The sequence below is a fragment of the Callospermophilus lateralis genome, chromosome 15 (genome assembly GCF_048772815.1).
Source record: "Callospermophilus lateralis isolate mCalLat2 chromosome 15, mCalLat2.hap1, whole genome shotgun sequence".
Classification (NCBI taxonomy): Eukaryota; Metazoa; Chordata; class Mammalia; order Rodentia; family Sciuridae; genus Callospermophilus; species Callospermophilus lateralis.
Genome location: NC_135319.1, coordinates 78821438 through 78833628, shown reverse-complemented (window position 1 = coordinate 78833628; position 12191 = coordinate 78821438). Strand labels below are relative to the sequence as shown.

The 12191-nt window shown below is 33.2% G+C and overlaps 1 protein-coding gene across 1 annotated transcript in view; it reads left to right on the top strand.

Annotated features, from left to right (window-relative positions):
- Ccdc186 (coiled-coil domain containing 186) overlaps nt 1-12191 on the top strand; it is a 44983-nt gene that overhangs the window by 15910 nt on the left and 16882 nt on the right. Inside the window, exons 4-6 of the mRNA XM_076834659.1 lie at nt 4548-4676; nt 5936-6148; nt 6982-7101. Coding sequence (XP_076690774.1) covers nt 4548-4676; nt 5936-6148; nt 6982-7101 — 462 coding nt within the window. The remainder of the gene's footprint in view (nt 1-4547; nt 4677-5935; nt 6149-6981; nt 7102-12191) is intronic.

The following is a 12191-nucleotide window of genomic DNA, read 5'->3' as shown; positions in this document are numbered from 1 at the left end:
AATTTATAAAATAAACACATTCCTGAAAATTTATATATAAATTGAAATTCTGTAAATTAAGTCATGTTTTAAATGCATAATTACTCATATTTAAAGCATTCTCTTATGAAGTGTAGGAATCATAGCTTTAATTATTTTATTTTATGTAAATATTTTACAATATGTGTGATTATTCTGCTAAACAGAATATATTACATTATGTTCAAAATAATAAAGACAATTTGATTTAACAGTCACTAGACCATTTTTATCAATCAAGGTAAGAAGCTATACTATACATACTTAAAAGTTTATATCTGGCATTAGGATATTTTTATACTTAAAATCTAGTATGGTTCTATTTTCAGTATTTTTGTAAACTATGCTGTGAAGATTTGTTCTTATTACTTGTGATTGTGTATAATCACAGAGCTAACTGGCTCTCTTAGCCTGTTCTTTCCTTTCTTCTTTTTTAATGAACTCCTCTAATCAACAAAGTAACCACTTAGACTTGATAACAAAACTGAGCTGCTCTTTATCTTTCTGAGCTTCATTTTCTTCTGTGGGCAGGATGAGAAGCATTCTAGTCATTAAAGTATAATAACTTAGCAATGAGGACGGTTCTGAGAAAATACATAATTAGGCAATTTTGTCACTGTGTGACCATCCATAGGGTCTACTTAAACTAAGATGGTTACAACATCACTAGGTGATATAACCATGTTGAATCATTTGTTATTCATCATTGACAGAAACATTATGTGGCACATGACTGTTATTTCCTTTCATTTCATCTTTTTACAGAAAGCTGTATAATGAAAATAGCAGAAAATACTTGGTGACAATATAATGAAAAATTATACAGGTTTCACTTGTTTATGCTTTGGTATTCAATTAATGTATCTTTTCACAGTTGAAGGTGAATACATTTGTAAGATTTTATGTATGATGTTTAATACTGATTTTTATGTACTGTAGGACTACCATATGTAAACCAAACTTAAGAAGGTTAAAGTATAAAGGAGATTTAATAATAATAGTCTGGGTCCAATAGTCAGGTAACTGCTGATGACCAGAATCTTCATACTGAACAGATGGGACAAAACCAGAGCTTCCTTTCCCAAGTATATTAAAGGTTGTACCTTTAAAAGAAAAAAAGAATGTTGGATTCATCTTTCTTTTGCTAGCATTTAAAGAACTTTATACTTTTAAATAGAAAACAAGTCTATATTCTTTCTTAATTTTATCTCTAGATCTGCACTGTCCAGTATGGTAGCCACATTTGGCTATTGAACACATGAAAGGTGATTAGTCCAAATTGAGAGGTGCTATAAGCATAATATACATAGCTAATTTAAAAGACTTAGTACAAAAAATTATAAAATAGCTCATTTTTTCATGTTTCTGTACATTGAAAAGGTATATTGAGTTTAAACTATTACACCTGTTTCATTTTGCTCTTTAAAGTGTGACTACTAGAAAATTTAAGTTATAGCCAAGTATGGTGGCACACACCTGTAATTCTAGTGACTTGGGAGGCTGAGGCAAGAGAGTACAAGTTCAAGGTCATCCTCAACAACTTAGCAAGACCCTGTCTAAAAAAAATAAAAATGAGGTAGGGATGTAGTTCAGTGGAAAAGCATCTCTGGATTCAATTCCCCATACCAAAAAAAATAAGTTAAAAAATTTAAGTTGCCCATATTGTTTTGACAATCAGCTTCTGTCTCTGTACCAAAATACCTGACATAAACAACTTAAAGGAGAAAGAGTCTATTTTGACTCAGAGTTTCAGCGGTTTCAGTTCATGGTCAGTTGTCTCTATTGCTTTGTGCCTAAGATGAGGCAGAACATTATAGTGGAAGAGCAAGATGGAGGAAAGCTTCTCATCTCATGGCAGCCAGGAAGCAAAGAAAGAGGAAGGAACTTGGGACAAGAAACACACCTCCAGTGACCTACTTCCTCCAACCTTGCCTCACCACCTGCAGTTTCCACCACTTGGATTTGTCCATTCAACTATCAGTAGATTAATCCACTAATGAAATCAAAGTCCTCGTTATCATTTATCTTCCCCTGAGCATTGCTGCATGGAGGATTGAGCCCAGGGCCTTGCGCATGTTGAACAAGCGCTCTACCACTGAGCTATATCCTCAGCCCTTTTATTTTATTTTGAAACAGAGTCTTGTTAAGTTGCGTGTTCTGACCTTGAACTTGTGATTCTCCTGCCTCACCCTCCTAAATAGCTGAGATTATTGGCATGTGCCATTATATCCATCTGTGGTTTGTATTTCTGTTGGTAGTGTCTCTAGATAGTTTTTTATAAGAAAAATCAGTACACATGTAATGTTTAGGTCTTTTAAAATAGTTTTTTGGGATAAAATTCATATACCTCACAATCCACTCATTTCAAGTGTATGATTCAATGGTTATTAATTTGTGTGACCTTCACCATGGGTTTAGAAACCCCACCAACTATTAGTTGTCACTCATTTGCCTCCAATACCACCCTCATCCCTAGACTTAGAGAACAACATATCTTGTCTTTATATATTGGCCTTTTCTGGAAACTTAATATAAATGGAATCATATATTAAGTAACAGTGTTTTCAGAGTTTCTTTTAAGTTGAGATATGCATCAATACTTTGTTGTTTTAAATGATTGAATAATATTCCATTGTATGAATAAATATTTTATTCATCCTTTCATCAATTGATGCTCTGTGAGCATTCATACACAAGTTTTTATGTGGACATATTTTCATTTCTCTTGGGTATATACCTAGGAGTAAATAGAATGAGTTGAAAGGAGTTTCTTTCTTTTCTTTTTTTTTTTTAAGGCAAGAATTTTAGAAGAATTGGTATTCTTTAAATGTTTGATAGAATTTACCTGTTAGCCATCTGCACCTGAATTTTTCTTGGTGTGGATAGTTTTTTTTATTTTTTTTGCGGGGGGTTGCTGTTCTGGTTAAGAAATCACTTGTACAGGTCTATTGAAACTTTATGTTTCTTCTTGAGCTAGTTAGATAGTTGATTTTTTTTTCTGGGAATTTTCCATTTTTTCTAAGTTAAATATTTGTAGTATTTATTCACAATTTTTTTTATTTCTTTAAGGTCAGTAGTAATGTCCATCTTTAAATTCTAGTAATTTGAGTCTTCTCTCAATTTAGCTAAAAGTTTGTCAATTTTGTCAACCTTTTCAAAGAATCAACTTCTAGTTTTGTTGTCTCTTTTTTTAAATTCTTTGTTTTATTAAGTTCCACTCTATATTGTATTATTTCTTCCTTCGGTTTTTGGTTTAATTAGTTCTTCCATTGCCTTATACTCGAAATTTAGGTTATTAAATTGGAATCTTTTATTTTTTAATAAAGGTCACTATAGTTACAAATTTTCTTCTAAACATTGCTTTAAATGCACCAAATAAGTTTTGGTATGTTATGTGTTCATTTTTATTCACTAACTAGTTTCAGTTTCCTTTGTGATTTTTTCCCATTGGTTATTTATGATTATGTTGTTTAATTTTCACAAACTTGTAAATTTCCCAAATTTCTTTCTGTTTTGAGTTCTAATTTTAATTCGTTAGGGTTAGAGAACATATTCTGTATGATTTCCATCTTTTAAATTTATTGAGGTTTATTTGTAAAGCCGTGCTACATTCTATCTTGGGGAACATTCCATGTGTACTTGAGTAGATGTATATTCTGCTGTTGCTGGGTAGAGTGTTGTATTACATCCAGTTGTTTTTTACTTAGTTGAACTCTCTTGTTTCCTCATTAATCTTCTGCCTAGTTGAGTCTATCTTTTGAAGTAGCATATTGAAGTTCTGACTTATTGATTTGTCTGTTTCTCCCTTCATTTCTGTTCAGTTCTTACTTCAAGTTTTTTGGTGCTATGTTATTAGATATGTGTTAGATCTTTTTGATTTTTCTCAATGGATTGATCCTTTTATCATTATAAAATGTCCTTCTGGATCTCTTGTAATACTTTTTTAATTTTATTCAATTTCGTCTGGTATTCATATAATCGCTCCTACTTATGATTACTGTTTGCATTCTTTTCTTTTCAGTTTATCTTTGGACCTAAATTGTCTCCTGGAGACAACATATAGTTGAATCCTGGTTTTTTTTTTTTTTTTTATTTCAATCTGTCAGTTTCTACCTTTTGATATGATTATATAATCCATTTTCATTTAATATGGTATTTTACATTGATTCACGTCTACCATTTTGCTTTTCATTTTCTATGTCTTATTTCTCCCCTCTTCTTCTCCTCTATTTTCTTTTCAACTAATTGAATATTTTCTAATGTAATATTTAAATTTCTTTCATAATATTTAACTATACTTCTTTGAGTTATTCCTGAGTGGATGCTCCAGGGTACCATATGTATACTTTAATGTATTATTCTCTTCAGATTTATGTTAATTCCAATTAGATATAGAAATATTGCTATTGATTCCAATGATTAAAATATATTCATTACATTCTGTGTACTATATACATACTATTTATTGAAGTATTAGTGGTCTGTTTGTTATAGCAATGAAAATGATCTGGGAATAATTTTCTTTACAGTTAGAATCAAGAATAGAGGAACTTAATAAAGAAGTTAAAGTTTCCAAAGATAAACTAGTAGCTCAAGACATTGCAGCTAAAAATGCAATTCAGCAATTACACAAAGAGATGGCCCAACGGATGGACCAGGTATTTTTCATGTTCCTAAATTATTAACTTTATAGTCTGGTGACTCTATTATTTACTAAAATAAACTAACTCTTTTAGGCTTTTTGACATCAATGGTATGTTAAGAATATTAATTTTATTTATATAAAATCAGCCTTTCAAAAATACTAAAGCAGAATTATAAAAAAAAAAAAAATACTAAAGCAGAGCCATGCACAATGGCACACGACTATAATCCTAGTAGCTCAGGAGGCTGAGGCAGGAGAATTGTAAATTCAAAGCCAGCCTCAGCAATTTAGCAAGGCCCTAAGTAACTAAGTGAGACCCTGTCTCTAAATAAAAAATAAAAAGTGCTGGTGATGTGGCTAAGCACCTTGGGGTTCAATCCATGGCACTGAAAAAAAAAAAAAAAAAAACTAAAGCAGAGCTGGGCTGTAGCTCAGTGGTGGAATGCTTGTCTAGAATGCATAAGGCCCTATGTTCAATCCCTAGCATCTCAAAAAAAAAATAAATAAACAAAGATACTAAAACAATACATAAATGCCTTCTAATTATTTAAAAATAAGTCAAGGAAGTATACAGAATAAAAAATGAAAGTCCTCCTTTATCTATAATTTTTTCCCCTGCCTTCAATTTGTTTATATCCCATTCGTTGTTCCATAGCTAATTATTGATATTTTGGTTAGTTTTCGTACCTCCTGTGCATGCACAAGTCACACATATTATGTATAGTCTGTTTTGTGTTGCTATTAAAAAAATACCCAATTCTGGGTACTCCATAAAGAAGCTCATTTAACTTACACTTCTGGAGCTCCAAAATCAGGGCAATCCAGAGAGAATAGTTGTATAGAGAGGCCACCTGACAGGAGTTAGTGTCTTCAGGCTACCTCTTGTGATTCTAGAGAAGTCAGATCTCACTCTGCCTTCATTGCTGAATGTTTGTTTAATGTCTCCTGCTGGCAGAACCCAAATGGATGTTTGAGGGTAAGGGAACTTGTTGATGTGGTCTATGACAGAAAAGGGTAGGATAGCAGGTCTGGGAGCATACATGGAAAATATCAGCCAAAGTAAAAGGAATTGGAAAGAATAATAGCAAATATTAGTATCGTATTTTCTATAATTTTGAATTTTTCTTTTTATCTCAAAATTTTATGACACAAGGGCTTTGAATGTAATGCAAGAATAAAAAATACATTGGTGATATAGGAAAACATTATTTATTTTAATATATTTTTATTTTAAAATCTTTTTATTAATGCTAGATAATATTTTTTTCAAAGGCTAATAAGAAATGTGAAGAGGCACGCCAAGAGAAAGAAGCAATGGTAATGAAGTATGTAAGAGGTGAGAAGGAATCTTTAGACCTTCGAAAGGAAAAAGAGATCCTTGAGAGGAAACTTAGAGATGCAAATAAGGAGTTTGAGAAAAACACTAACAAAATTAAGCAGCTTTCTCAGGAGAAAGGCCGGTTGCAGCAGCTATATGAAGCAAAGGTATGATTGTGCCATTGTATCTTACTTGAAATTTATTCTTTGCTTTTCCAGTCAAATGATGATAGCATGGTTTAAACACTCAAAGTTATTGTTATTAACCTTCTAAGAACATGAATGTTTAGAAATTATAATATCTCATTTGCCTGCAAAAAGGTTTGCTGGGAAAAGATGAGGTATTGATTGGCACATGTTTATTGGATATATTTTTTGATCTTTTTAAATAAATTTTAGATAACTTTTTTTTAATAGATCTTCTTTTTAAAATCCATATATTGGGAAAATTAACTTGTGCCTCAAAGAAAACTGTTTTGGTAAAATATGTACATGGTTGAGTTACATGTGAATAGTTTTAGAGCCAGAAATATATCTATTCAGACAGACTCTTAATGTAGCACTTATTCACTATAGAGTAGAACTTATGCTTTTCTTATAGAAACACATATCCTTCCTAGATGCTATCCTACATTATTTACTTACTGAGTTAACTAAGTAATTAAATTAATGTCTTTTAATTCAGAAATATTGTTATCAATTCTCAGAAATTCTTGCAAAACCAATTTAATATTTAATGTCAACCAGTTAAGAAGAATCATATACATGTGCTTGTGTTTACAACACATTCAATTAGTTAAAATATAGGTATTAATCATCTTCATGTCTATTAATTAAATTTAGAATTTTACTGCCTTCTAATCAGTTTTGTGGCCTAAGGGCCATAGTGTATTAGCCCTTAAATTATAGTGATGTTGAACAGATTACTTTGAAGGGATATAAATGATAAACAAATGATTGATTGTTTAAGTGAAAAATATGACCTAGTGATATTATTTTAGGAAGGTGAAACAACTAGACTCATCAGAGAAATAGAAAAATTAAAGGAAGATATCAACTCTCAAATCATTAAAGTAAAGTGGGCCCAAAATAAATTGAAAGCTGAAATGGATTCACACAAGGTGAGTACTGTAACACCATGAAATAGAAATTAGAATTAGGAGTGAATGCAATAGCAGTTAAGGAGACATGGAACTTGCTTTAGTGACTCCTACAGGATAGTTTGGACCTGAATATTTGGTGATTATGAAAAAGAGGTTTTCTTGCATGATTTACTTATGGGTTGAAATGTTAAATTTTATTATTTGTAGTTTACAACACCAAAATTTGCCTTATTGCATTTTTATTTTGTATGCAAAGTCGGGAGCCGGGTACGAGTATGTGTAAGTTATCAAAATCAAAAATAAACTCTGGAAATTTTTAGAAATATCAGTGATGCTATTTAAATAAAATAATAAACATAAGTTCTCTTAACTTTTTTGTTTTTATTTTTGTTTTCTTTTTTGGTGTTACTGGGGATTAAACCTAGGGCTTTATGCATGCTAGTCAAGTGCTCTTCCACTGAGCTACATACCCCATCCTTTTTAAATTTTATTTTGAGACAGGGTCTTGCTAAATTATTCAGACTGCCCTTGAACTTGTGATCCTCCTGCCTCTGCATCCTGATTTCTCTAGGATTACAGGCATATGCCACAATGCCAAGCTGCAAATATTATTTTAATAAAAAATAAATATAATTAAAAATAATTATAAAAGTTGGCACCAGATGCCATAATTTTAAGCACTAAATGAGCTGATACTCAAAATAATAAAAGTCTGTAGTTGATATTAAGTAAAAGAGCAACTCTGAAATGTGACTTGAATAGAAGAGTAATATAGAAATATATCAACTTTGAGGCTTTCAGAAATAAGCCAAATGATATCCTTTAAAACTATAATCCTGGATTACTATATTAAATAATTCCAAATCAGTATTTTTAATAGCCTTTGGGTATTCATATGTTAGTATCATCAGAGAAGACTGTAGGGAGAGTAATCTACAATGGTCAAAGATAGGTTGCAGAACAGTAGACTCCCCTTATGTCTGCACAGGTATATGAGGAAGCTACCAAGGCTAAGAAAGAAATGCCAGAAAGGAACAGGGTAGCAATCCCTAGAGGTCTCCAGGGCTGAGCCATTTATTATTTCCCTTCCTTTTGGTTTTCAGAATGAGGAATTAGAATTCCAAATCCACATGGACAATAATGGTTTTTAGCTGCCTGAATTGCTTTAAGATATGAACATAATACTTGGACTAATATCTAATATTTGAGGTACCTTCCTTATTTTCATCTATTGTCAAAAGAGACAGGATCCTTAAACTTACTGGAACACTAGCATTGAGGAGTGAAAAACTTTACAAATATATGAGCTCTGTATATTCAGAGAATGGGTGATATCTGATTCTTTAAAAAAAAAAGAGAGAGAGAAGAGAGAGAGAGAGAGAGAGAGAGAGAGAGAGAGAGAGAGAGGGAATTCCTTAATATTTATTTTTTAGTTTTCGGCGGACACATATCTCTGTTTGTATGTGGTGCTGAGGATCGAACCCAGGCCGCACGCATGCCAGGCGAGCGTGCTACCGCTTGAGCCACATCCCTAGCCCGATATCTGATTCTTAATGACAGCCTTGAGATAGATGGAACCAAATACTCTGTAAGTGCATTAGAAAAGTGGGTTAAGGCTGACATCTGTAAGGTAACATGGTGTGGATGCTAGAAAGTGAAAATAACAACCATACTAGCCTGGTATGTGAAAATCAATATTTACCTGTTCTTTTAAAGTAAGGCTTTTTTTCCCAGCAAGCATTTAGTTCTGTACACAGTCATTGCTTTCAGAGAGGGTCTGGGATAGACCCCTGCTTACAGCCCTGCTTACATATTTTATGTGTTACCTAATAGATATGAGAGGGAATCTCTGGGTCAAAGCATACAGATCTCTAGGACATACTACCAGAACTGAAGTGTAGCCTAGGTAGTCTAGACACCCAGATCATCAGATCAAATAGAAACTATTTTGTTCCCTTCCCTTAAGACTTCTTTGGGGTTTAGCTAAAATCATTTTTAATGCCTTACCTCTTAGAACAAAGCCTTTTATTTTGAGTGTAATGAATAAAGAAGGAAGACTTCCCCCAGTATATCTGATGTATTCGATCATCTACCTGGTGGCTACCTTTTCACCAGCCTGGTCGCAGGATAAGATGTTTTCACCAAAGTATAGGTGTGGCTGGCAATAAATGTGGCAGTCGTTCTTTGGCAACATGACTTGGCAGTTCTGGGTACTTGCCAGACAATTATGCTTTAGAGAAAGCTAGAATAATGGAGTCTGGTATGGAGGCAGTACCCAGACCAACAGGATGCAGGAGATCTAATTTATTACCAGGATTGATGTATTTTATGACATGTTCCTTCCACTAGGTCACCTAAAGCAAGACTTTGCCATTTAATGTGCTCTTCTCCCGAGATGGTTGTGTTGTCTGTGATAGTCTCATTCCTAAATGGTTTGTTTGCTCATAAGGCCCACTAATGGAAGCTAGAGCTCACTTTAAATTAGCTTTGCCATTTCATGTCACCTACTAAGCTATATTCTATGTTCTGTTCTGTAATTTTTCTATACTATTACCTTATTTTGTTGACTATATTCTATTACATTATGGAATAAGAACGTTCAGATTTATCCTTCCATCTTCTAAAACTAAAAAAAAAAATTGAAACACTATATGAAGTGAATGTTTTTAGACTTGAGACAATAGGCAGCATGAGACAGTGATCCTTGAATGAAGGGAAGCAAATGACGTACAGTGCCAGGAAGTTTCCAGGCTGCGTTACAATGAGAGGAACCTAAATAGAGGCCAGCAATCCCCCTGAAGAGAAGAGATAGAGTTGAAAGTGTGGAGAACAGGGAGGTCAGAGTTCCAGAGATCAGAAAGGAATATGGCCAGTAATTCCTAGAGTTACTCAGGGCTAGGAACTATTTGTTTCCTCCAGCCAAAGAGATAAGATCTCTTTACACACAGGGCAGCAAGTAGGCAGGCCCCAAACGGATATTGTTTTAGTTGTGGGGGACCAGTGGCCTTACACTACGTTTGTTATGGACCCACCTTATAAAGCTTTAAAAGCAATCTTATTTCAGGTAAATTAGCTATGCCTTAAAACAAAGTCCAAAAATATTTAATAAAAATCTTGACCTAAGAGCACAAAATTCACTGTTTAGTCAAAGAAAAACTACCAGCATGCAAGAAAGCAAGAAAATATAGCCCATAATGAGAATAAAGCAAGAATCAATCAATAGGAACAGATCTAGAAATGATACGAAAGGTAGGATAAGACACAAGGATGTTAAAACAGCTATTATAAATATACTCTCATATGTTCAAGAAGATAAATAAAAGCATGACTATGATAAGGAGAGATATGGAAATAGAAAAAAGACCAAATTCACATAATACATTGAAAAATACATTGGATAGACTTCACAACAGATTAGCACTGCAGAAGACAAGATTAGTGTACCTGAAAACAGCAATAGAGAGCTGCATGCTGGTGACTACCAGATTCGTAACCTCTGCCCAGAACTCCAGATTCACATATTCAACTGACTACTTGACATCTGACACCTTCAATAACTTAGAGGCATCTTAAATTTAACACTTCTAAACCTGAACTGATAATGTGCCTTTCCCTCCATTGCTTGCCTGTCTCAATAAATTGCAATTCATCCTTGCAGTTGCTCAGTCCAAAAACCTTGAATTTATCCTTGATTTCTCACAGTTATCATATCCAATTCCTCAGCAAATCCCCCCAATTCATGTCTTTCAAGTCTTTTCCTGTCAGCTTCTCAGTAAACCCCTAACTACCCTATCTAAACTTTCAGTACCTCCCCCAAAATTTCTCATGTCCTTGCTTTATTTTTATTTCTTAGCACTTATACCTAATGTATCATTTACAAATGTATTTTATTTTTTATTTAACTCTTAAATAAAAAGTTTTTGTAACTCTTAAAATAAAAAAAGAGAGAAGGGATTTTTTTTTTCATTTTCTTGCACAACTATTTCCTCAGTGCATAGAACAGTAACTAGTACATAATAGGTGCTCACTCAGTTAATAATAAGTGAACAAATGAAACACAGTTGATACCTTAGCCTAAACACATTCACTGTGATTCTTTTCCTTTGTTCAAATATTTATTTAATAAATATTTGTTTGGCACATAGGAATATCTTAATTGCTATTTTTCAAGTAGATGAAGTGAGTATCTACCACTTGTCAATGCTCCTTTAGTTGTTGTTGAATTAAAGACCAGCAACTCAGAAGTATATAACTGAGTACTTAATCATATGGTAGATGTGTTTCTTTAAAATGACATATAAAAAGCAGTGTGTGAAGCAGAAATGCAAGTTGAAGGATTCAAGAAATGATGGGAAAGGTATTCCAACTAGAATAGCAGGAAAAAAGGAAAAAAGAAAAGTGAGTATTTGCTGTGGGAAAACCAAACTGAGTAGAACAAAAGATCCATATTAGGAGTTCCTTCATTAGTTCTATAAACATCAATTGAACAATTAATACATGATAAGTACTGAGTTAGTTGCTGTCCAGAAGCTTTATACTCAATTGCGTAAATATATAAGCTTCAATACAGCATATCAGTAGTTAGAATCCAAGCCATCCCTGGGTTCCATCTGTGGGAAGGCAGAGTAGCAGCATCTACAACTTTGTGAACTGAAGCTACTAGACGAAGATACCTAAACTCTCATTTAAAATTTTCACTGTAGCCCAAACTATGGCACTAAATCAGGTCTGTGCAAGAGATTACAAAAAGCTGCAGAGCAAGGGTTGTATATTTGAAAATCCCAAGAGTAGAAAGGAAAAGTGAAGAAAGAAGAAAAGGAGGAGAATATTGTCTTGTAATGGCCACAAAATTAGAATATTTAAAGAGTCAGGGGTGGTCAAGGAGCAGGTAAGAAAAGGATAAAAATGAGAAAAAGTACTTGAATTTGATGAGAATAGTCCAGAAAAATCTTTATAATCGCCATTTTAGGAGAACGGCAAGGAACATATTGCAGCATCTATTAATTAAAATGCAGTTTTGAAATCTAAGGTTGTGGCTCAGTGGTAGAGCGCTCGCCTAGCACTTGCAAGGCCCTGGGTTTGATCCTCAGCACCACATAAAAATAAGT